Raw genomic sequence first — 26,733 nt, 5'->3', positions numbered from 1 at the left:
TGAAATGTGTTGATTTTTATTCAAAAGTTACTGTCTCCAGACAAGTACAAATCAGAAAACAGAGTGACTGAAAGAGGATGGGATAATAGACAACAACTTAGAGTGTAGGCAAGAGTGCAGAAAAAAATAACACACAGAGATGGCCAAAAGGAAGGGAAAAAAATTAAATTTTGTATATATACACATGATCTAATAAGAATTTATACCAATGTAGTGGTAAGTAACAAACAATAAACAGTACTTTTTCCTTAAAAGAATTTTCTTTTTTTACTTACATAAAATAATTAGGCAAAACACATATAGGCTGTTCATCTACTTTATCACATTACATCTGACCACCTCATGTTTCATGTTCTAAGAAGCCAATTATCCACCTTTAAACATGACTGATCCTCTGACATGGAAGATTACTGTGAGAGAAAGGTGACCTTCACAAGCATGTTTAAGGCTTAAGCATGGAATGACTACAAAATAAAAACCTCAGTAGACAAAACATTTCATTAAAACTTGTGTGTGACAAATATATGTCAAAATCTAAGCTTTGTCTAGCTGCCACAGCGCTGCTGAATAACTTTCATCTTCAGTATTGTCTGTATGACTACCTTTCACTTTGAACATTTGAAATCTTTAAGTATTTTGTGACAGGACTTTTTATGTTGAGAAAACCTTAAAGCTGAATTTCACAAGTCTTTTTCATTAGTTTTATCCAAACTAATTTACATGTAGGAAAAAAGGTAGAAACCCGAAGACATTATCAAGACAAAAAGAAAAAAAAAAACATAAAAATACAAATTTAAAAATCTTCCTTGATGCATGACTTCACATGCTTTCATTTTTTTTTTAGTTTTACTTACATTTCTCAAACTTTGTGACTGAAGGTTGAAAATAAGAAAACCAAAAGCACATATATAAAATCAGCACCGATTCATATATAACTTTTATTTAAAATGTAGAGATACCCATTTCAACATTATGCTGCTGGATTTTAAGAGAAAACGATGTGTAATTCTTTGAATGAGCTGCTGTCTGCCAGAGCCCACACAGTGGCACTACTGGGAGAAAAATCTGCTCATTGTTGGTTGGGCGGGGGGGGGTGGGGGACACATTTCTCTAGTAGATGGAAGTTAAGGAGTGGTCCAAATCTTGGGGTAAGCTCTAGGACTTACTGCTTAACAGTGTGGAGCGTTCAGTGGACTCTGGGAATCTTCACAGCATAAAGGGATCATGACTGATTCTACTCGACACCTCACCATCTTAACCACCAGTGGTTATCAGGACCTCGAATCAGGCCCAACAACAGGGAAAAGAAACTTAAGAGATAGAGGGAGGGAAAAAAAAAGAGCACAGAAACATAAAGACCTCCATCCACTTGGCTAACACAGTACAAGCAAGCTACTACAGTCTGTTTATAAATTACTACTTCACACCTGGTAACTTACTACAATTGTAAAAAGGGTTAGACATAAACAAAAAAATGTATCTTAAGTTAAACACACCAATTCATCCCCACTTAAAAAAAAAAAAAAAGGAAAGAGGGGGGAAAAAAAAGCTATTATGGATTTCTCTTCAGACATGTCTCATTTCTAATAGGTTTGGAAGTGGCCTGTTACACTATTTCTGAACAGGAAGAGCTTACCCAAGATTATAAAAGTAAATATTTGAAACAATGTCCTCTCTGAGCAAGCAACACTGAGTGTGGGTTGTCATTGGTCCACGTGGAGTACAAGCCAGATTTTTTTTTGTTTTGTTTTTTGCTTTTTCTTACAGAAAACACTTCTGTTTTCGCATCTAAAATTCTCTTTAAATACAAAGCGCCTCTTCTGTTATCCCAGCGTCAAAATCATCTGGATATTAGCTTAAAACATGGACACCCCAAGAACCTAGAGGAAACCGAAAAAGGAAAAAAAAACATTAATAATCACTTATTTTTTAAAAAAGGCATATGAAAGAAACTAGCAATAATATCATGTTGATAATAATCTAATTAGTAATACAATTATATGACAATTTACTATTTCGCCAGCAATTTACTTCTGCAAATTAATGAAATAAAAGTGTTACTTCCTTATCTATGATGTTTATTAAGTTAAAGAGGTGCACCACTTTTAAAAGAATTCCTGGGTCATATTTAGCAAAAACCAAACTCGTTGCTTCCCCTAAGGGCTCTTAAACATATTGTGTTTTTGGCGCCCTCGTATTGATTGTTTTCAGCGAGGACTAACTCAAAAGCTGGAGCGACAACATGACGGCGTTCCAAGCGCCTGTTTGTCAGAGAACAACGGCAGTGCCGTGAGGTAAACTTTTGGAATACAGCAACGTCACCACCTCGTGATAAGAAACTACAAATCATAGCTAACAGATAACTTCTCTTTCTTTCATGAATATCAGAAGATTATTAATATGGAGGAAAAAGTTGATCAGTTTAGTGCAGGGCTACCCAGAGCTTTACATCTGTCCCACTGACATTGTAGGCATAAATCACACTTAAAAAACAACAGCTGGAAGAAGATCAGCTCTGAACGGGGGACTTCTGGTGAGTAGGCTATGACACAGTGCTGGTTGCACCCTTGAAAGTTGGCGCAGAGTCCAATGCCCAACCTCACGTTTTCCAGGCGGTTAAAGGCGCAGCATGTGTCGTGCCATAACACCCCAGGGTGTCACCTGTGTGGCTCTATTATCATACCATTTGCTGCCACGTTGTTTCGAGAGAAGGTAATCTACCCGCGTATCTAAACTTAAAATATAGTCCAAACTCTTTTGTTTTGATCATCTAAAATCAAACATTAAATAAAATTGAACAATTCTTTGACCAAAGCCAGCTCACTGTAAAAAGGTAGTGTAACAATTGCTGGCTGTTTTCAGCATTTTTCATGTCACACTGCATTAAGTGCATTTGACTTTCTGTCGGCTGTTTCACAATACACTCTCCTCTACAGCCACATCATTTCTAACACTGTGTAAAAGTAATTCAGAGCGGAAAAAATGGATCTGAGGCGGACTTGTTCTAAGCAGGTTGTGTCGGGTGCCAAAAAGCTGAGCAGCAAAGTGTGCTGCTTGTCGTTTCTTTGCTCAGGAAAAGATTAATAGGACAGGACGCTACGTGTATGGCGAAAACAGTTTTCTGCTGTGATATTTTATGTGACAATGAAATTATTCAGAGTCGACATAAAACACCCACACATTTTCCAGTCCTCGATACTGAGGCAGCGTCTGAGAAGCCCTGCTTTTCAAAGCCCCAGCGTAAGAACAACCCTAAGGTGAATCCCCAATGTTTCTTAAGGTTGAAAAAAAGAATTTTAAGGCCAATAGTTCATTTGGAAATAAATAAAATTTGACCTGTTTAAACTGGGGGGGAAAAATGGCGGCTTTGCAACCAATAAGAAATGTTGTGCTTGGCTGCAGAGCATGCAGCTTGTCAGCGGAACTTGTCTAAATGTTTTGCAAGGCCTCATTCAGCGCACCAAATACGACATGCATGCAAGTGGTCCATGTAATGTGACTAGTTGCAAGCCGTCTGGGCTCGATTTACCTCCATACAGTTATGCTAATTATAGTGCCACTTGGTTTACTTTGAGGAAATCACATGTTGTGTCAGCTTTCACTGTGCCTCCAAAACTTCACCAGCTGCCCATTAGACAAACACACCTGGAGTCTCCAGGGGATACGCTGTATTTGTTCTCAGCACTATATACAGTATATAACAGCACTCTAAGAAGAAATTTGCCTTCAACATAGATGTAGTCAGCATTCAAGGTCAAACAAATTTAGGTGACAGAGTGTAGATGTTCCTTACCGATTCATCCATGATAGAAGCAGGGTCAAAGTAGTCTGGTTTGAGCTCAGACCTTTCACGACGATTCTTAGAGGGTGGCTGGAAGAAAAAGATGTCTGTTTACGGGAGATACTCCAAATTTCCAGCTCAAACAGCTGCTTTGGCAGGCAACCAATGAATATTTGATATCTGTACTAAAAATTAGGGCTGAAGGATACTGGGAAAAACCAACAACATTGTGATGCTATGGATTTTTGCAACATGTTCAACACTGTCGAAAAAAAGAGAATATATCAATGCAGCAGGTATTTCACTGCATCGAGCTCCTATAGCTCAGTTTGGAAAGAATGTATCACGCATGCAATGACTGAAGTGAATTTAGAGAAACTGGGGCAGTTGTTCAATTTTCTGGTTGATTCAACTTGACATTTGGAGCCTTTCTAATAGAATGCAGCACAAACGTAAGCATCTAAAATAGACGTTTGTCTGGGATAACATTTAGTTCTGGTTTTACACTCATCATACATGGTTGTGTGGTGTTAGGCTAAATGGTCAAATGAATTAGTCATGTTGCCTCAAGTTGTACAGACAGTTTCGAGGCACTGTCGACAGAGTCTTTCATCATCTTTTTAAAAACCACAAACCACATTTATCCCTCCCCACAGCGAACAATTCGTTTTGATCATCTCTTTTGTCTTTGCTCATTTTGATGTTACATGCAAAGATCAGCACAAAAAGCTTGTTATTGATTTTTACATGAAAAACAAATCAGGCTCTTCTTGGAATATCTGACTGACTGGTTATGCCCTGTGCAGGAGTATGCATGAGAAGTAACCAAAATGTAATTTAATCAGGACATTTTTGTGGTCTTAGTCACAAAAAATCTTACTTGGTGAGTTTAACTCTAATAAAAATCAAAGTGAATGGAAAAACTGTGAAAGGGGCAAATTCTGGAAACTATTGGGCCATTAGAAAGGAAAACAAGGTCTGAAGAATTTCAAGATGTTTATACTGCCAGCGCATTTTATGACAATAAAATTAAATATAAGATGATTTGATAGCATTTGTTTTCATGTACCCTCACAGTCCATGTGCCTGTAGATATCACAATTTAATGCAAAATGAACCTTTTCAGGTCCGACAAAGGCTTTGCTGAAGTTAAAGTAATAGAAATATTGTAATTAATTTATCTTCGAGACCAACAATGCAATTACATTAAAGTTGTGAATCCAGTAACTTGATTCAAAACTGAAATTGCCTTGATATCAAAATAATGAAAAGGCATCACACAGTTTCTGATCTCCATTCACTGACACTGAAAACAAAATGACTTAATTTGCAGTCTTTAAATTCAAGTAAAAAGAAAAGGGATGAGAATAAAAGATGATGCAAACAAAAATCAGATCACATAAAATGTGATCTGTCAAATCTCCACCACAGTGGTTTCTGAGGCAGTTGCGGTTTTAGTGCGGCTCCACATGGACCCAAGATTGTGCTGTGAGCGCCTGACACACAGTAAGCATCTTTGGGCAGCTCGTTCTGGGCTGGCGCCAGAGACAGCATGCCACGAACCAACTAGGGATACTGAATTTTAAGGGCTTTTTAAAGGATTTGTGTGAATGAGTTTTATTAATTGTTTTCCACCGAGTATCTTAGACATAAAGTTTGAGCAACTGTTTCTTGCTGCATGACATTGTAATGCGGCATTGGGACTGTAAAATAATCAGACCACCATGTGTCTCCAGATGTAACATCTGGCCTTAATGTCCTGAGACCAGATGTTACATTCGTACAAACAACAGCGACTAATGTTGCCTCCTAATGGCAATTTTACAAGGTGCCTAAAAAAAGATGTAAAATGCCTGTTTGTTAAGTAATTGGATCCTCTTAGCCAGTCTAATTATTCAGTGAAGCATGCAGGTGAGAGAGACCTGAGCAGGCTACTGAACCTGTTAATATTATCACAACCAGTACAGGGGAAAATATGAAAGCAATAGTCATGAGTTCATTTTTTAAGGAGTTTTATAGGGTCTATTATCTGAGAGCTTTGTGTCAAAACATTCAAGGACAGAAACCAACTTGTAATTGGTTGGTTTAAATGACAAAAGTGGTTATCCTCTTGCATGAAAAATCTCAGTAGGGCATCCCTATATTTTATTTGTGCACTGTATGCAAGATCCAATTAAAAAAAATCAAAAACATGTTTGAAAAATACTGTGTTCTGAATTACAAATTTGTGCAAATTTAATTCAGTATAATGTGCGTCTTACCAGATCAATATCCATGGTGTCAAAGTCCATGCCTTCATTGAGGTCATCCATGCGACCTTCAGATGACATCATCACATCCTCCACAATCGGCTCTTCGTCTTCCTCCATAAGCCCAGTGCCGCGACGACTGCAAAAACATTATCAAACAGTATGAAAACATTCTTTTAATGAGATTTTCACATGAAACCTCCGAGTGCAAGTATGTTTGTGTCTTACATAGCATGCTGCAGATTGGTCCTGAGCTTTGCGTAGTTCATGGCTCTTTCCTGCTGCTGGCGTGCCTCTTCTTGCTGTCTCTGGGCCAGCATCCACGTCACCTGGGAGCTAAACGCACAGGGGCCCATAATTAGCAATGTTTTTAATGCACGTCTTTGGTGATTTAACTCAAGATACCATGAGAATACCACATACAACTATATAGATGGCCCACTGGCCTGGCGCCTATGAAAAGTCAGGCTGGATAAATAAACAAATCAGTCACTGTCCCAGTGAGGCCAACACTTGGCAGGCTGTTAAGTACATGCATTTTGCAAACATTTACCCTCAAAATTAATAGCACGCAAATGGGAAATTTCATTGAACCCTGTCCTAATGTTTTTTGGCTCATATTCCAGTCCTCTGATCCCATTCTCAGAGAATACGTGATCCACTGAACTGAATGATGGGCCTGGATAGGGGCCTAGAAACATTTATAAAATATTATGGTAGGAAGCATTAGGATGCAAGGAAATAACATATAATTAACTAAAAGAAAATGACCATCAAATGGTTTCTGAAACGCTGGGGCAAATGAGGAGGAGAAAAGTTAATGCTAGACTGTGGAATTTAAAAGTGTTACAATATGCCTTGGTACAACATCCAATACAAAAAGTTTAATGGTGTGCATTGTGGAGCTGAAAGGTTGATTGAAATATTCACTTTAATAATGCCCCCTAAAGGAACTTGTTCTTATAAGTCTACATGAAGTGAACAATGATGACATAAATCTCAACTATTACACGCTGCAAAAGCTTTCATGTCAAATTTTAATCTGAAGAGATTTTTTTCTTTGTGGTCTGGAGGACAATTACGGTGTTGATTTTGCACTGAAATTGATAGAAAACTACAGAAAAAAATGGTGAAAGTTTTCCATTAAGTTTTCTAGAGTGAAGATGTTTTCATTTGAGCTTTGTTAAAAGTATCTTGTATCGTGACACCAAACTGTGAGCGGACTGCATCGCTCTACCTCAGGAATGCAACAGTGAGGCACACATACTTGTAATCCATGGGTGTCTGGTGGTGCTGAGGCGTCTGTTGATGGTGCTGAGGGTGTTGGTGGGGTTGCTGCTGGTCGTGGGGGAGGGGGTAGACCCCCATGAAGCTGTCATCACGGCCCCTCTTAGGGTCTCGCATGGCAGTGGAGGTGAGGTGGGGGGACGGCAACATGACTGGGGTCTGCATGCTCTGCTGCCACACCTCGCTGCTGCTGCTCTCCTCTGGAAACGAAGGTCCAAAGTGTTAGACAATCTCGCAACAAACATGCTCAGGCTTGTTTTATGATACTTGTTTTAAGGGCCCAACATTTCAACCTGGTTATCAAATTTCCTGCCAAGTGTGAGAAAATGTCAAACGGTTTTTGGGTACTGTAACAAAAACAAAGCATATCTGTACACTAACACAGGGCTGTTCACAGTTTCTCGAAGACCCTTAAAAGGATGTCAGGATGTTGGTATGGTATTTACAAATACAAATTTTGGATAGTCACAAAGAATTTTGAGTACACAACCAGGTGGAAATGACTGTACACTCACTGTACCCACAGGTCTGCCCTTACACAGATGGTGGAGTTTGGGATTCAGTTATGACGAGCGTGCCAGAAATAATCCTGACAGTGAAATACAAAACTAAGACAACTAAGAAAAGGGGTCGTAGCCCTCCTAAAATAAGTGCGCACGGAAAGTATAGGTAGTTTATGAGAACACAAATTTGACTTTGTCCCTTCTATAATATAAGACTTGGGTGAACCAACTCCTCAACAGATGTTTCCTCCACGAGCGCCGCATTTTTATGCCTTGATTTTTTACAGTTAATATTCCTGAGGCATCTTGGTCATGAACAGGTCTTCAGCAAACACGCAGACGCGTGTGTGACTGTAAGGAGCACTTTGACTCTTCTGACTCTCTCCCACCATCTGCTGTTTAATCTCCTCGCCCATCAGCTCTGCTGGCTGAGCCATGCTGGTAGGAACGCATTTGGGTTAATCTGAGCTCCAACTCTGCTTTTGTAACAACCATAGCTGGGCTGTAATGTATGCGGTTTACATGAAGACCTACATTCAGAGAGTTTGTGATGAGGTCGACTGATTTATGCGACAGAGTGTTTACAAACTATTGTCGTTGGCAGAACTTTGCTAAAATAGTGGCCGATGGCTGAGCAGACAACACTAGTCACATGGGGATGTACATTACCACTTGGAGCTGAAGAGGGGAGCTTTGGGTTAAATGGAGCAAAAACGAGCTAATTCGTGTGTACAGCTTCAGAAAAAGTAGCTCCCCTCTACTGCTTGTTTAAATGTCTTGCTCTTCATTTTAACATGGATTTACATGAGTTTTATGGCTGGACTACATCCTGTGTCAAAGTAAAAACCCTTGCCCATAGTCTTGATTTTTCTATTATATAGGTCAATTAAAAGTATTTTTAAGGATTTTGAAAATACATCATTATTCACACTAAAGTGACTTGTTTTAAATTACATTTGAAATTTCCAGGTCTAACATATACCAGATAATTAACGGCATGGAGGCCGCACACACAAAGTCAAGGTAATGTCATTGCGTACCTGAGAATCTCAGATCAACTTTGAGGAAAAGGAATAACTCAAAGAACAAAAATCCATCCCACTTAGATTTCAGCAGTTCCAGATCATATTTAGGTATTTATTCATTTGAGTTTGATATTCAGTTCAACAGATATCCAGTGTCTAATAAAGTAAAAGATTGTTAATTTCCATTTTTTACATGGGGTGAGGGTAATATTAGTTGATTATATCATTATTATATTCAAATTCCACTATCCGTTTGTTCTCCAGTTTGTGCATTGATAGGTGCTGAGGAGTTTCAACTGACTAGGGGTTATAATCCATAACAGAAAAATGCTATTGTTCAGTTTGAAAAACTATGCAGCTGTCTGCATTAACTGAACTGCACTGCACTGTATTGAACTGAAGTCAGAGCCTGTTTCTCTCTGAAGTGAGCGAAGGAAAGTGACCTCATTTTAATGAGTTTGTCGATTCCGCAGTGTGCAATACCTTCTGGCAGCTTCCTCTTGGCTGCTGAAGTTCCCGCTGTAACAGCAGGAGGCTTGGTCTTCTTGGAGCGAACAGAGGAGCCTCTGCTGGAGTAGCCACTCATCACCGACATGGTATCGTCATCACCACCAGCCTGCAGGGAGTTCCTGTAGGAGATGAGGGGGAGCCAGCAGTCCTCTCGCTGCAGTGCCATCTGGAACGTCATAAAGCGCTCCAGGTACATGTGGCTGCGGAGAAGCAGGAGGTCACATAGACAAGATGAACAAATTTGTACATTTTGACACACAACCAGGTGCACATTCCAACCGGAGGGTAAAATAAAAAGCCTTGCATCGACCACGCATCAGACACCAGTTGCACCAGTTGTCAGAAACACCTGTTGCACTGAAGGTTCCCACCCCGTCAGCTCAGCAGAAAAAAAAAAAACTTACACAGTCCTCTTGTCTTGTCTCATAAGCTTGGAGGAGAACTCGCTGAGAATGTCCAAGAAAGCCAGGTTAAGGGGAGGCCCTCCTTCGCCCTGGGGACTAGGATCCTTAAATGCAAACTCGATACCATCCCTGAGAGATGCACAAAGACACAGCAGAAGAAAAGCATACTGTGAGCAGAAAAAAAAGAAGTGGTTTCATGGATATAAAACACTGAATAGTTGATCCAAACTGTGTCATGAAATTCATGAAAATTAAAGACTTATATTAAGATTGTTTGTCATTTGTGACACACCTATTTGTGTATTTTTTCATTAAAAGAAAAACAACAAAATGTCATCAATACATGAGCTTTGTAACAAATAATGTGAAATATGACGATGATTTTAAAAAAGTAAAAAAAAAAAAAGAAAGAAAAAAAGAACAAAAACTGAGGTTTAACCAATGTAACGTTACATACAATACAAAAAACATGTATTTATTCATTTAAACCAAGGTCATGTTGTATGTTTTAAACCACCAGTATCCCTGGCACAAATACAAAAAACTGTTAGCAGTGTCTTCCTAAGCATGTTTTTTTTTTTTTTTTATCAGGGCGAGAGAGCATGTTAAACACAAGTCTCCAAAGCTGAGGATGCTCAAAATCTATGGGCACTATTACACAACTCAATATATCCAAACCATCGGACAGGAAACTTTGTGTCTTGTGTACTTCCTTCTCAACAGTGATTTTAAGCATTTTGCACTGACCTCTAAAGCTGTGTTACACTAATGGCCATACACTGCATCACTGTCTGTTCCACATAACCATGCCCAGTAGTTTTGTCACATTGTGCTATAATATCATGCAGTGCTACATCCCTTTAGTCTTTAAAATGCTTTAACTTTCAAATGGAAAAACAGCAGAATGTTTAGCCTGTATTTCATTACTTAAACGCCTGTCGCACATCTGGCGTATCCCATTACATAGTGCACCCATATGTTGCACAAGTGTAGAGGACACTCAAGCTAGCATAGCAAATGTGCATACATCGGATTTCCTGGAACCTGACTGAGATTATAATATAATAATCCACACAAGAGAAACAAAACCACTGTGATGGGATTGGGGTATTGTGTGATTCTATGCACTAAATTATCAATTGCTGCAGAAAAGAAACAACATGCATCATTTAAAAAGGTAAAAGTTGCATGAACATTATGTTTTTAGTTTGTTACAGCACCAGTTTATGTTTAGACACTCTACTGGTGGTAAACAAGTGAAGATCTAGCAACAGAAATGAGTGTTTTTACAAATTTAGAATCACACATTTTGCTGTATATATGAGCATATGGACCACTTTGTGCAGCTCTTATGGTTAGTCCCTTACACTGAGTATGCAGCAAACCGATTTAGTGTTTAAAGCAATTTCTCTTCTGTGTGTTTGAACGGCCTGATGTTTTTATACTTAGAAAAACATGTATATGCATGGGAATAGGCAAAACTGCAACATTTTATTACTTAAGCCTCTCTAAAATCCAGAAGGAAACAATAACATAGCAAGAGGAAACACAGTATTCAAGGAGTAATTTGTCACATATGACAGTTCCCAGATGCAATGCCAAAAATGTAAGAGGAGGTATGCAATATAACAAGAGCAGAATGAGGCCTTACTTGTGAAGCATAGCGATAGCATCCCTGGTTTTGACTTGGTCCAGGCCAAAGGTTAGTGAAAAACGACGGGCCAACTCTTTGATTCCACAGAACGAAGAGGAGGAACGATCGAACCCATGACCCAGTTCAGACAGCATTTCATTGAACAGCTAGCGGGAAGAGATGCATAAAACATTAGATAAACAATCTCTTGAATAGGACAGATGTACAAAAGGTCAGAATTACAGAACAAATTAAAGAGTGAGAAAAAGTGTGTACACTGACCTGCTGCAGACTGAGGATGAGTGTCTTGGCACATTGAATTTTGTCGATTTGCCGAGTCTTACTCATAGTCTCCTTGATGATATCACCATAATCATTGTAATACTGGAAAGGGGAAAAAATATCAATGGGACATGAAAAATGATCTCTATATACATGAGATGATTTACATGTTTAATGGTATGGGTGTAACAATTAATTAATCAGCATCACTTTGTAAGTTAGTGGAGTCAATTTAAAGTCAAATTTACTGAATTTAACTGGTTACAATTACTTACAATTATTAAGTGTTTTTTTTTCTTTTATGGCCAAAATCAAAAGAAAAAGGTGTCAACTTCTTATTTAATCAATTATGTTAAATCAACATATCTTCTTATCTTATCACCCGCAGGCGCCCGATTTGAATCCAACTGCATCATGGCAGACTTTGTGATATCAGTAAATATTATACTGTTGTCCAAAGCATTTATATAATGTTCTATTGTGATGAAACATGAGGTAACACATGTACAACACTAATAGTAAGACAGACATTTTGCATTAATTTCTGCAACAGTATATGTGTCTTTAAAAAGACATGTCGCTCCTGCATGGTCCTCTATATTGGAGATGCTCACTGAATTGCTATAATGTGGAACAGCACTTTTTAAATGAAAGAGGATGAACTTACCCTCATGTACTGTTTAAAGATGTCAGCTCCAGTCCTCATTTCTACCACACAGTAGATGATCAGTTTACAGTAGGCAGCAAGGAGGTTTCTCCTCTTGTGCAGAGCTTCGATCTTTACTGCCTCGTCGTCCTGTTGCCCATCTGAGATAATTGGGGGGAAAAAAGACAGCAGTTCTAAAAGCTACACTCTGGCCAATTTGAAAAGAAAAAAAAGTGTCTCTTTACTTGCTCTCCTTGCCTACTGGAGCAGAGCAGAAAGTAAATGAGCTGCTTGAACAGAACATTTGCATTTGTACCTGTGCTATTTGTGTCATCGTCCTGGTCTATGAAGACATGGTTCAAGATGAAGGAGAGTAGTTCAGACTGCAGTGAGTCCTCTGGGGAATAAACCAGAGGCTCCAGGTGTTCCCTGCCTCCGGACACCATCTGGTGGCTGAAGATGAGCAGGAGATCACACAGGATGGTGAATGCCTGTAGGAGGAAAAAGAGAAAGAGAGAAAAGGATATAAAGTTCAAACTCGGTGTGCATAAGGGCAATACAAAAGGATCTTTGACAATGTGCTTTTAAGCAAGGTTTCTGAGCACAAGCACGGAGAACTTTATCAAATCGCAAATATCTGACTTCTTACATCACTTGTGAGGTATAAATGGCTTCAGCAACGAGTTATATCAAAGACTTTTTGATCACATTGGAACAGGGTAAATAGAGGGTCTGCACTGAAGTCTGTTTTTGATGCAATACCACACTTCTTATCAGCACTCTGCAGTCAAAACACCCACTGTAACAGCAATGGATGACAGCTGAACCACCTCTGAAGACTTAGAAGATTTTTTTCACCTGGCCCAATTTTTGATGATCCCCATTTTATTCTTTATGGCCTTCTTTGCTTTTAAGGCCTTGACACACCAGGCTGACAAGTCTGTTGTGAGCCAATGTTAGGCTGTCGGTGAATGACTTTGACCCTAGTTTTTGTGATGTGTCCCGCATTGTCGGCACTCGTCAACGACTTTCCAGGTAATTGAGCATAAACATGTGAAAAGACATGGTGAGTAAGAGTGGTGTTAAAATGATAGGAAACTGCTGCTTTAGATACTTGCCGGTATAGAGTTATTTACTCTCATGCTGGTGAAGAATGTGCGTGCTAGTTGGCTTTTGGCTACGTTTTTTGCGGTATGTTCTAGTGCAACTTTTTGGCCCAGACAGAGGTGACCTAAGGACGCAGCAGGCAGCCTTCATAGCTGCTAGTTCTCTGAAGGTGCGGCCTGTGATTCGTTATGTACGTGTCTGTGTCACCTGTTCTTTGACGGCTGTGTTGACATTGGTGAGGTAGCGCTGACACATCATACAAAATGCCCTCATCTGCTTCCTCAGAGTCACCATGTCATCCTGTTAATAAAACAGATTTTTTTTAACATTACACACAGACCTATCCATTTCTCTTTAAAACAGTGCAAAATAGGGACAATGAAGTTGGCTTTAGGACACCTCACCTTCTGGGAGCTGCCCTCGGATATCTTGGCCAGGTGCCACAGGATCACATAGTGGGTGCACTGCAGCGAGTGGATAACTATCTGCTCAGCAGAAAAAAAAAAATCAATATGAGATGAGTTAACATTCTTTACTATTCACAAAAAAAAATATCAATCTGTTGAGTCACGACTTCTCATGTATATCTAATAACCTGCTCAGGCATATCTCCATTCTCGATGCCTGTGTTGAGAAGCTTGAAGTTGCTGGTAAACAAGTCCCACCCCGACAGGTCATGTGCACTGTAAAATATTTGAGAAAGTCTCAATCAGCTTCAGACACATTTACACCAATCACAGGTAAATTATTGTTCTAACTGTAGAAGGCAGGTGGGATGTGAAATTGTGAAGAGTATGAAGAAACAGGTACTCCAGAAAGAATTGATTTCATACTTGTGAAAAGCTGTGATCCTCTTTAGAGTTGACAAAACCTGATAAGCATCGTCTTCATCTGCATCTTCACCCTGGAAAGGAAAATTTAGCAACCGTGTTAGAGTTTTTGGGATTGGGACGTTTACTCATCTGATAACAATGAGCCATCTAGATACAAATGCAAGTTTTCAGATTCTTCAGATAAAATTGAAATATATCCAATGAGCTTCTTCAAAGACTATTTGGAAAGATTTTCAAACTTTCAAACTGTTTTTCAAACTGTTTCACATGTACAGTTTGTCATCCCTGGTATGTTTTGATTATTTAGAAAAATTAAAACTATTTGCAGGCGAATCAAAGTATAAATTCAAAGTGACAATTTGAGCGCTCACACAAGCTAAGAGATGCAACGATACACAACAAAAGGCAAATATAATGTTGATTATATTAAGTGGTAGAGCCGTTGGGTGTTAGAGGCCAAAAGAGCAAAGCACATAAACATTTAGGGTGCTGTCGTGTGCATCCTGTCACTCCTACCTCTTGTAGAAAATCCTCCAGTAGCCTGTTGAACTTGTCCACCAGCTCATCCAGCAGCTGGGATCGGGCAATGTCCACCCTGTTGAAGATTGTGAACTCCTCATTGCAGAGGGCATGGTAAGTCTTGGAGCAGGCCTCCAACACTTCAGTGTCTGTGTGCTTCTCTACAATTTCCCTGATCTGACGCAGCAGGGATTCCAGGTGCTGAGTTAAAGAAAAAGAGTGATACATTATGTAAACAGACAATGAGGAGAACAAAATAATTTATCATGGTATTTAATTAACCAATCAGATTAATCCTAATTTGACTGGTGTTGTCTGATAAGTGGCATACCTTTTCTAGACGTCCTGTAGTATAAATTTCCAGGTCAAAGAACTGAGGCAGCTGTAACAAGTTTGTCACCTTCTCTGAATCCACAGCATACTGTAGAGCAAACACACATTCAACATAATGATATGTTATTATTGATGAATACACACCTGACGGTGACAGCCCTTCAGAGTGCTTGTTGAGCACATAGACTGGATGTAACAAACCTTGGCCAGTAGAGGGGGCAAAGCCACAGCAAACAGTTCTGTCATTCTGGTTCTGTCATCCAGCTGAGTCTTCTTCTCTTTAGCCGTCATCACCTGATCACAGACACACAAGGTTAGATGCCTGTCCTCAAAAATAGCTTGCATTTATGCATGCAAATGGTCTACATTTCTCTTTTGTAAAATTAACTCATTGACGAGGATATAACATGTTAATTTCAATTAACTGCTTCATGACATGAGGAAATTTTGTTACATTTGTGGAGACTTGTGTAGCTCAGATTCACTCGGCGCATGTTCTCAGTGGCAGACAAGACCAAAGACCAGTCTTTTAACACCTCAAACATATTCGTTTTTTTTTGGTTTTTTTTTTAAAAAGAAAGATTTCAAATACACATTTAAGATGTAAAGCAAGCTCCAATGGTTCAATTCAATAAGAAATAAAAAGTGTCTATTCTGCACTACAACACTGTAATGTCAGCCTTGATAAACACAATTGTCCAGGCAAGAAAAAGCTACACATCAATGTTTTACTGCTTAAAAAAAAAAAGCAGTCTCTCTGAAAATGTTTTTGCAGGCTCTGATATCTCAAACACGACATCAAAAATGTCCAAAGTGTTTCAACACAAGTACAAAACTGCAGTATATCAACCAATTCCAAAAATCAAACTTATTTCACTAATACGCTTCCACAAATACAATCAGCGATGCGTAGAAAACAATCCCTTTATCTTCAAAAATGTCTTAAACACAGCTGTCAGACAAAGCAAAGAAGAAAGCAAAGGTTGAAAAACAATCAGATACACTACTAGCATTTATAATGGCTGGATCATGGTTATTTAGAGACACAAATAGTGCAAGTTAAAAGGACATGTCTGAAGTGTTTTGGGGCTCAGCCTGTGCTGACCCAGCTCTGAAGTTAATTAAGTGATCAATGTTTAACACATCTGTCATGATGGCAATCCCAGGGCAGCCAGGACCATGTTAGAGGAAAAAAAAACTGATTTCTCTTTCAAAGTGTGTTAGCTGCTCTTACCCTCTTCCCGGTGCCTCTTCCAACAGGTGGGTGGCATTCAGAAGCCTGGCGTACAGTGCACAGCATGATTTCAATCAAGGCTGTCTCTTGTCTGTCTGTAAGAGCTGCAAATTAACACAAAACAGTCAGCATGATCTATATTACATTTGTGCTCTGAGCCGTGTAGAAGCCATGTAGGTTTGCAAAAAAAACTGTGACATACATTCTTCTCCTGGCAATGGGTCATCTAGCAGTAAGCTGATCATACACTCCCAGTCCTTCAGTAGCTCTGCACCGCACTCCCAGAGAGAGTCCACCAGGTAGGCTGCATGCTCATGGAGCTAGGGAGAGAAATGTTCACAGAGGTTTCAATTGCTTAAATACTGTCAATACAGATGGAAACTGTAGCCTATGTGTGACTGTAAGGAAAAAAAGCCTGACAGTATACCTCGCTCTCCAGGAAGAAGAAGACAGTGGTCTTAATGAGGTTAGCGTTAGGACTTTGTCTGCCTCTCCTTTTGGGGGCACCTTCCTCTTCTGGTTCTCGCTGGCTGAACAGTCTTTTGAGAATATGAATCATTAGCTGTGTATCACACAAAAGCGACCTCCACATAAACCTTTGAATGCATTTTCTAGAAACTCATAAGCTGTGCTGTCAACTGACTAACTTGTAAAATAAATTATCACTGAGCAACTTAACAATCTTGACATTTTCAATCTTGAGTTAGCATTAGAAAGCTAACCCCTAATTTCCACCAGATCCGTGTGCAGTCTGACTCCAGCAGTTCTAGGCCGTGCCACAATTAAACCACAACCAATGGGAGTGGACGAATGAGGGAGCACGGAGCCGTGCTGCGTCGCAACTCACATGCAAGTGGTGGAAATCCTGGGTATGCTATAAACTTCGTCCTGAAAGTTCTTCTTGTTTTTTCCAACAATTTGAAGTCTCATACAAACAATCTGAAGGAGTTTAAAGAGTAACCTAAAAATACAGTACGATTGTTGGAATTGTTGGCTGTTTCTAAATAGTATCAACTGTGAAAGAAAAAGCCAACCCCCTAGCTTTGTCCGCTAGGCATTTTGCCTCGCAATATTTGCAGTATTTTGGGGCAGCGTCTATGTTTTTCATAGCTTCCTCTTGGATGCATGCTGCTTACGTAGTTGCTACATTTCAATGATACCACAACCTCATCCGTGCGCAGTGCCTAGGATGTCCCAAACACAGCAAAAGAAGAAAGCAGGAAAATACAGGCAGAAAGCATGGTCTCTGCAGATACATACACTGTCACACACTTCAAGTGGATCAGAAGTGATTCGTTAAGTGAATACTTCAGTACGAGTCTATACATTTGCTTTCTTTTGGGAAAATCCTGCATACTATTCCTTGAACACCAGGCAGTGTTTTGCTGCCCTCTCTGGTTAAAGTTTTACCTTTGACCACATGCAGCATCAATAATACATGGTTAGATTTTGTGCTCTGTTGGACCTGTAACCACAGCAATGTCTATAGATCCTTGAGTCAAAATGTATTTCACTGCAGCGAGGTGAAAAGTTCAACCACTGGAGGTCAGCAAAGACTAGATTTTCAGGAGATAAGTTACTCTTAAAATTCTCACTTGTCCTTAAATTCCCACGTTCTTCTCCTTAACTAACCTGCTTCTACATTAATTTCCCCAGCTCATTCTATGTTTCTCTGTTAAGTGATTAACAGGGATATATATCTGATATATATCCATGTCACATACTTCTTAAAGAGGAATTCTCCAGCTGCAATAGCGACAGGCCTGTGTGCCGAGTAGACCAAATGATAGACACTCTCACAGTCCTCAGGGGTCAACACCTCATCCGTACTACTGCAGAGACAAACACAAAGACACAGTCAACTTTAGTTCCAAAGCAGTTTTCAGCAGCACAAATGTATGCAATTCTTGAAAAGGGAAAGTTCAGACCACAATGATACTAATCAAGTACAATCAAGCACAAAGCCACTTACTTCAAGACTAGAGTGAGGAGTTTAATTGCTTGTACTGCAACATCATACTCTTTGTCAAGAGTCATGGAGACAATACGGTCCTATAAAAAGAGAAAGAAAAACAATTAGTTACAGGTTTGTTTGTTTTTGTGCTAGAAGGTTTCATTTGAAGTTTTGTCAGTATAACCACAAATATCCATAGAATACAAGTGCAGTGTCTGTAGCTGTATAAAAAAATGAAGTTGAAGCTGTTGTGTTGACATCGTCCAGCAGGTGGTGCTGACCTTAAAGCGACTGGTGAAGAGCTCCAGTCTTGCATTGAGTTCTCTGTTGTAGTAGAGACCCTGCAGAGCTGTCAGACACTTCAGACGTACCTCACCTTGCTGGAATACAGAATGAGAAAACAGTCATTAATCTGGTACATTGTCTAGATTTTCTCCTGTGTTTACAAAACTAACTGAACTAAACCAACTTTAAACACAGGAAAACACAAATAGGCAAGACTTAGTGTTTTCTTTTTCTAAACGCCTATTGGACCTGTAAATTAATGCTGCCATAACAGCAAGCTAGCATCCTGTATTCTGATTTTTTGTGGCTATGCTTAGTTTCAAATTGAGTCATTGATTGTGCATTTACCAGGCCCGCACAAGCATTTATACTTATTCTTCATGTCACTGACTTCATGTCATAATATTGATAAAGGTTATGCTTCACTGGAAGGTGCAACAAAATAAACAGGAGATGTGAATCAATTACATTCTGTACACACCCATACAGTCCTGATCAGTAAAAAAAAAAAAAAAAGTGAAAACACCTTGGCAGACCATGGGTGCGTAGCTTAAAAGAATCTTAACACACAACAAAGAGCTTAAGAGAAAAGTTCAGATCTTGAAGTGGGGTTGTTTGAGGTACTCATCCATAGACAGTGTTTTAGTTTTGAAACATAGGCAGAAGTACCACCACAAAGCCAATCAATGTACTGCTGTGGATAGAGGCAGCGGTAAAACATATGTTCATCACCTAATAAAGGCCCACCTTTAAAAAAATAATATCAGTAAGAGAGTATGCTGTATTTAGAATATTTTACTGCTTAACCTTGCCATTTTGGACAAGAGCTTACATTCTCGATCTATGCTTTTCTCAAAGCCACAAGATTCCATTGACAGAAACAGTCATTTCAGCTCACTGACACAGGAGCTGCTGGTCTATGGCTGCCTCAATCAATTAGTTTGTTTGCTATTTGTGTGACTGGTGAATCCAAAATAACCCTTTAAGTCACACAATTACACAATCAAACTTATCTGGTCGAGGCACTGGTAGACCAGCAGCTCCTGTGGCCAGCAATCTTAAATTACTATTTTCCTCAATGGGGTTTGGCTGTAAAGAGAGCAATATAACGGCTTCAGTTCCCTTTCAGTTTGCTGTCGGACAGCAAAGTAAAGCAGTAAAAATATTCTAACTAAGGCAAAAACTTAAACTGATATTGATTTTTGTAGGTGGGACTTTTTTAGGAGGCTCAAATACATTTAGCTGTTTGCCGTTCCAAAGCACAATACTCTTTAACTTTGATGGCTGTACTCCCGCCTGTTTCTCAAAACTGGGGGTGCGCCAACTGACATCAACTGTTTTAATACACTGACGACAGATAAGTACCCCATAAAACCCCACTTCAAAGATTCAAACTAACCCTTTCAGAAATCTTATTGTAACCCACCTTATCATGCATCGTCCAACCAACATACTTCAGATAGCTGTCGTTGAGGAAGGCATCGCTATAGAGTTTCATCCACACTCCAATCTCTTCTATACAGATGGCCCTGATTTCTGCTATCGAATCACTGTTAAAACATAACATCATTATTTGTCAAACAGAATATGTCACAGTTTTATATCACAACAACCAGTATCAAAGACATAATCTTCTCATAAAGAGTGTGCATTATATGAAGCCGTACCGATATCTGTGAACAAACACTCCTTTGAATATTGCATTCATCATATTTTCAATCTCATCCTGATTTTCTTGGAGCTGAAAGGAAGAGCAGAACAAAACACATGAGCAAATATATCTCTTTAAACATAAAATTTTACTGACTTAGAATGCTACAGTAAGGTGACCAGAAGGCATTGTTAACATAACAAGACATATGTGACAGCCAACCGTGCCATCATGCTGTGGTGTGGCTGCACAGTGAACTAACAGATGGATGCCCGGTGGGACCTGCTGTTATATAACCTAATAAACAGACATTTCTAGCTGAATAACACTCAGCACTAATGCAGTCACTGCGGGTCCATCACCTACACAAGTGTTGCAGTTCTAAAAATGGAACTGATTTATGTTCACGGGCTAGAATAATTCACAATTATTTACTCTTACAAGTATAACTGTGACTGGCTGGCTTGGTTGCAGGGTGGCTGCAAGCAGGTGTCTTCCCTAATTTTCCTGATGAAATGTCATGTAGAAAGATGTTACCTGCAGGTTGGGCCATATTGAATATTGAACCAATCCTGAGTTCCAGCTGAATTCTGGCACAAATAATTATCATGAATTAAGTACAAAAACAAGCTGCAATCGGGGCTGAGTGATGTTTTGATTAGAATCAGTCAATGACAGACATTAATACTATATGGGACACTTTTAAGGCTTCTGTACAATTTTATGATGATTGCTGACATTTAATTCTGCCCAATTATAAACCTGCAGTCGATGAACACTGTCCCGCTTGCAAATGACTTTGTTTGACAGGAAACCGGGGGATGTGTTATAAAGGGTTGTCAGTATTGCTCTGTATCCAGCATTGGAGAAAAACCTCTCTGCTGCAACATTTATAACAGTGAAACCCACAACTCTGTACAGACATGTTATATGACGCAAACAGAGAGCATGCATGCATATGACAGTGAGCACACCCTCTATACAGGGTCTGTTGTTGTGACTTTCAGCCAAAGTTACCACTAAATCACTCCCAAAAATCACCTGCGCTTAGTTAGAATTTCAATAATCTGTTTTGTGTGTATATCGAGGCATGTGCTTCGGTAAGAGGAATTTAATGCCATATGGCCACCCTTACCTCTTTGCGTTTCTGCAGAAGTAGCTCCAGCCTGTCGTTAGCCCTTTTGGCCACCATCTTATTCCTCTCTGCCTCGTACTGGCGCTGGGTGTTGTCCATGTTGATGCTCAGGTTTAGAGCTACATTCACCAAGGCTGTCATCAGCTTCATGGCTGCCAAAAACACAACAAGTGACACAAGGAAATCAGATGACTTCACACACAGAACTTGCTTTTTAAATGTAGTCACTAAACTTGGCCAAAAACACAAAGTGTGTGAGTTTACCTGACTTCACCCCTTTGTGTTTGTATATACTGTCATGGATGTGCAACATTAACTAACCCCTGGATAAAATGTGATCCGTAGGTAACAAGGTGTCCTAACTTTAAAGGAAGATGAAATATAGGAAATAAGAAATACTTGTTAATTAAAATGACAATTCCTTCTTTAACCAATTAGACCTTGAATGGCACTACATTGAAAAGTATGTGCGGTAAACAAACTTCATAAACACAAAATTACAAATTGTACCACTTTTAGTTGCACCCAGAGAACACTTAACATAGTCTAAGCACAGTAAGAAATCATTATTACAGAGGAGACCATTTAAAATAGCTCTGTGGCAACTGACCCGCCCCAACCTGGCAGCCAAGACTAGTGCGGACACCAAAACATAAACACAACAAAAGCACTGCATCATTACAGTTGTACACTGACAAGTGAGGACAAGATGGTTTCCTAGACACAAAAATACATGAATGTTTTGTGGTCATACCACCCACAGGCTAAGATACCTCTATTGTTAAAAAATGTATAATGCTGCTGCATAAATGATACTGGCTGTGTGTTCTGCATGCCTCTAGTTATTGCAGAGCACATGTACAGTTCCCGCCGGGTGTCTCTGGCACTTCATTTTAGCAAGTAAATCCACATAAGCTGCTTATTATTTGTAAACTAGCAAAGCGAATGATAAAGATATAGGTCTTATCAGGCAAAATAAGCAAAAAACACCTTAGTGCGTGTGTGTGTGTATGTGCGCACCATTAGAATTTATAAGCGGTTATATTCACCATCATTTAATTATAAGACTGCAGATTTTTTTCCCCCTGTTGAGCCAAAAGTGCTGCATTGTGCCCCCAGATCCCTCCTAACTGGCTAATTTTCTCACACAGCTAGTGTATGCTTAAAGAACACAACAATTACTGCAATTCAGCACCAGCATTCAAATGTGCATCACTCACACAAAAATGAAGGCCCAGTTTATCTTACCTGCCAGTGTTGAGGTGTGTCTGAAGGCTCGGACCTGGGAGTCTGATAGTCCGGTGAGAAGGGAGATGACTGTGTCCATCATGTACTCATCATAGATGATACTGTATTGACACTGGCGCACTAGAACCGCAATGAATTCACAAAAGCTTGATTTGAACTTTTTCCACTGGGGTCCTGCTATGGTTAGAGGGTAGTCACCGCTGTCCTACAGAGGCCAAAGAGGAAAGAACATCAGTAAATGCAAGGACAAAACAGATTTACAATTTGTTATCTCTATCCTATGATATAATAGACAAATTCATATTTAAATTTAAATCTAAATTTATGACTAAGAGGTTTACAGACAATATGGTAATGATTTTACTGGAAAAAGTTACCTCATCAAATTCCTCTGTCATTCGTCGGATGATCTCAGAGTTCTGCATGTTGCGAAACATTTCTCCACTGACGACGCCTGAAGAACACAGATGAAACAGATAGAAGACAATTAAGGGTCGAGTGTATCAATTCTGATTTGCGTTGCAAGACATGCAGATTCAAATGTTTGCCTCAGTGCCTTTAAAAGGGCCGATCATGCAGTAGGACACCTTAATAGACAAGCGCATACCTTTACATCCTGAGCATTGGATGAAGAAATTGATGAGGTCTAGTAACGCAACATCTCTGTCATGTTTGTAAGACTCAATCCAGTCATCAACGACAGACTGCAGAAAAGTAAGGATGGACATATTTAAAAATCAGAAATCAACTAAGAATGCAAACCAAAAGCTCTCTTTAATGTGACTGAAGAGGCAGATTTGTACAGTGTAGCAATTTAAAATATCTTTCATTCATACCTGCATTGCACTCCTGCCCAGCTTCACCACCTCAAACAGCATCATGTTTTCCATGCCATTCTCCTGGTGGTGGCCATTTATCCGGCCTGCTCCCTTCCCTCCTTTGCCTTTCTCTCCTGGGGCCTTCTTCCCCTTCTTTCCACCCTAGAAAAGAATAGAAAACCATGAGGAATTATATGTGTGGGAATCATCGCAGATATTAAGAGATAACAAAGCTAATTTCCCACATCTGTCACAAACATCTGTGATGAAATACTGTGTTCGTGACCAGGGTGTCCAGATCTAGGCCAAGGGCAGAGAGCCATTTGTGCTTTCTATACCTTTCCTTTAGCTGAGGTTGCACTCCTTCCATCAAGATCCTCAGAGAAGTCTGTGTCTGAAGAGAATCGGGTGTCTGTATCCCTGTTAGACACAAGCAAAAGTGAGATCGGATTCATATAAAACTCAACTTAAATTGTAAACTGGAAGTTGATTAGTGGAAGCAAGCACTTACTGAGTATAGGAGTACTCTGATGGTATTTCTGGTGCTGCTATCATTTCTGTAACATCTTCTGGATAACTTCAACGTAAGACTGGCTTGAGATTTTCAGAAAATACCAGGCAGGATAGGTTGCATTCGACCTAGAATATGAAACAAGAGTAATTTAGAGATATGCATGCATAGTTACTTCTCATTTTAACACAGCACAAACAATAAATGATACAAAAGCAAAACTCAAATCTGAATGTTTTCACAGAAGTCACATCCTCTGTGGTGAGCAAATGTTTCTTTGATGCCGTTCAGAGTTAAAAAAAAAAAGGTTTCACATGGTAACAGTAGGCGGACACTAACGCTCCTGTCACACTCAGCTGTCTAGCCATTGGCTCCCTCTCTTTCTCTGCTCCCCTTAGTTTACCGACGTCATGCGAGAACACTGGAGTGTCTTCCTCAATGGCCAAATATGGCACTGCCCTATCCGCCCCATGCATATCTCAACCAATCAAAAGACAGTATCAACATCAACAAGATACTGCAGGCCACAGAGAAACTATTGCATGGCTGTGATGTGTAAATTAGTGGCACATACATCAAATGGGGAAGCAGAGGTAACTTTTTAAATCGTGATTTTTACGTTTTCTATAATTCGGACACAACTGTAAAAGCATATTTAGGGATCAGAGAAAATAGTGAAAACACAGCGGAGAAAACTGTTCAGTCCTGAAAAGGTAAACTTAAACTCCAATCATCATATACCTTATGTGGCTGCAAAATGTGCGTCTATCCGCCCTCATACACGCAGTGATGATACAGATATGTGCCACTCTTATTCTTTAATTATAATAGCGATTATGAGAAGTGAGTAGATTTTCAATTAAATTTTAATAAATTCTCTGGTGTAACGTTAGTCATGGGATTCTTTCTCAAAATAACATGCACATGGTGGCTCGCGTATGCAACATTAGGGATCTTACCCTGCACAAATCTTATGAATATACAATGATCGACGTAAAATTCACCGCACACACCTTCAGGACACAGTCAGCGTAGACCCATGCAACATCGGCACTATGTATTGAGTAGTTACGACTTTGTGAGTTTTAACTTGACTGGGGCATTTATTAATTAAGGCAAGTGTTAACGTAACCATTTCCTTGATAGCGAGGGGATAGTGTTACTGCATAACAAGACGACGGGATTCTATGGGTGTAGACTGAAAAAGTGGCGCCAAATCGGTTAGTGTATCGCATAAACTTGCTACTGCCATGCGAAACTACACGATCTTACATAAAACAAAATTGTGAAACCCAACAATGTAGATTGCTGCGAGTCAACTATACCAGAAGCTACCGGCTCAGTTCCCTCCAACAACGCCGACACGGCCACACTCCTCGTCGGCTCCTGTCAAAATTGACACCGGTGCGCTGCTAGTGCTAGCGCCACAAGCTAACGCAAGCAGCCGAGGATTTTTGGCGTCTTTTCCCCAGCGTCAGCTAGTTGTAATTTGATCCAGTAAGCATGCACTACTCAGTGCGAGCAAACTGTGATTTACCGAACAAGAGGGGCGACGGACCTGTGCCGAGCATTTTCGCTGGATATCGAGAACACGCCAGCGTTTATTAGCGCTATCGTACTTGGACCATAATAACAAAACAACGCAAGCCCTACTGTACTAGCGCATGCTAATACTGGCTAGCACACAATAACGCTGGTTCCTTGTGTTCCCGAGGACAAAAACTGCCCGCTGTCTACCCACCAGTCCTACTCGGTGTTCACCCAAAGCTAGAGTAAATAGTCACAAACAGATATTCTGCAATTGGGGAGCGGATATCAACTACGACTAGTTAGCTATGCTAACAGCTATTGCTAACGTTACCTAAAAAAACATCACGTCCTTGCGTCCTCCATCTTGCCTCGGGAGTTCCAGTACCGTATTGCATAAGCAACAATCACTTTGTTTACAAATATATAAAGTGCAACTAAGTTGCTTGAAACAATAAAACGCTTCTTTTGGCTTCGAACTAAATATTTCGCGTTACTGTGCCCAAAATCCAGTTCGTTAGCTTGCTAACAACCGAAGTAGCCCTACACCGCGAGCTAGCGAAGCGACTTGGTTCAGGCAGACATCCGCGCTCAGGGCTCATCTACAGCTAGCATGGCTAGCGAGACGGCTAGCAAAATACAAATCAACTAACTTCCAGATAGCTCTCCGCCATTTTACAGCTAACTTACCTTGTTGTGAAATGTAGTCCCGGCAGAACCGTAACTTTTACTATTCGTATACAGCCTCCGTCTGAATCCCACTACAATTCAGTAAAAAGAGTTTAAAAGTCGCGGTCAGAGGCGGTTTCGGACGTTCTCTCACCCCGCTTGCTCCGTAGTTCGGTTTGTTGTTTCGACGACCTGGGAGGAGGAAATCCTGGTGCAGAGCTACCACCTAGCGGCCACAATACCCGCATTAGATGCACTGTTGATGAGCTGACATCTAGTGGTCACTCATAAATACTACATCTGAAGACGGCCGCCTCTGTACTGCATGTTCTTCTTCATGCTGATGTGGGAAACACCTGGAAAAACAAAAATAAAGTCGCTATATCAGTAAAGTACTATCTTAAATCCATTTTACTCCCACAATTGTAAATAGGGGGAGAAGAAAAGGTCATTTCCATCCACAGTTTAGCTCCCTTCCAGTATTTGTGGTATAACCTATCACTAAAATTAGCTCATTTACACTCATTTTGTGACTCAAGGGATTAAATACATACTTATTTGTTTTGTTGGCCACCTTTGCTCTGTCTAT

At 39.9% G+C, this 26,733-nt stretch overlaps 1 protein-coding gene across 1 annotated transcript; it reads right to left on the bottom strand.

Annotated features, from left to right (window-relative positions):
* On the bottom strand, nucleotides 1-26,368 carry stag2b (STAG2 cohesin complex component b). The gene is made up of 34 exons (XM_042492818.2): nucleotides 26,166-26,368; nucleotides 23,949-24,076; nucleotides 23,776-23,857; nucleotides 23,456-23,599; nucleotides 23,227-23,323; nucleotides 22,997-23,073; nucleotides 22,620-22,824; nucleotides 21,372-21,523; nucleotides 20,253-20,326; nucleotides 20,012-20,135; nucleotides 18,582-18,680; nucleotides 18,319-18,398; nucleotides 18,071-18,178; nucleotides 16,774-16,885; nucleotides 16,549-16,666; nucleotides 16,347-16,450; nucleotides 15,314-15,406; nucleotides 15,111-15,200; nucleotides 14,777-14,980; nucleotides 14,261-14,331; nucleotides 14,023-14,110; nucleotides 13,832-13,912; nucleotides 13,635-13,727; nucleotides 12,637-12,811; nucleotides 12,342-12,481; nucleotides 11,675-11,776; nucleotides 11,411-11,559; nucleotides 9,760-9,888; nucleotides 9,329-9,555; nucleotides 7,298-7,517; nucleotides 6,259-6,366; nucleotides 6,043-6,169; nucleotides 3,794-3,871; nucleotides 1-1,880 (listed from the first exon to the last, which is right to left on the bottom strand). Exons 2-34 carry the CDS (start codon nucleotides 23,990-23,992, stop codon nucleotides 1,857-1,859), a joined length of 3,819 nt encoding a protein of 1,272 aa, XP_042348752.1. The 5' UTR covers nucleotides 23,993-24,076; nucleotides 26,166-26,368; the 3' UTR covers nucleotides 1-1,856.
* Nucleotides 26,369-26,733: the final 365 nt, after the last annotated feature.

This window comes from Plectropomus leopardus, chromosome 8 (genome assembly GCF_026936395.1).
Source record: "Plectropomus leopardus strain MGB_pleo_1.0 chromosome 8, ASM2693639v1, whole genome shotgun sequence".
Taxonomy (NCBI): Eukaryota; Metazoa; Chordata; class Actinopteri; order Perciformes; family Serranidae; genus Plectropomus; species Plectropomus leopardus.
Note: the sequence above shows the minus strand (reverse complement) of the source record. Positions and strands in the feature narration are given on the sequence as shown.

Bases quoted from the DNA above. Each gene is read 5' to 3' on its own strand.
- stag2b (XM_042492818.2), bottom strand. From the start codon at position 23,992: ATGATAGCAGCACCAGAAATACCATCAGAGTACTCCTATACTCA. The intron at 23,858-23,948 runs GTAAGTGCTTGC...TGTGTCTAACAG, and splicing joins TCAGAGTACTCCTATACTCA to GGATACAGACACCCGATTCT. The intron at 13,728-13,831 runs GTGAGGTGTCCT...TTTTATTAACAG, and splicing joins CCGAGGGCAGCTCCCAGAAG to GATGACATGGTGACTCTGAG.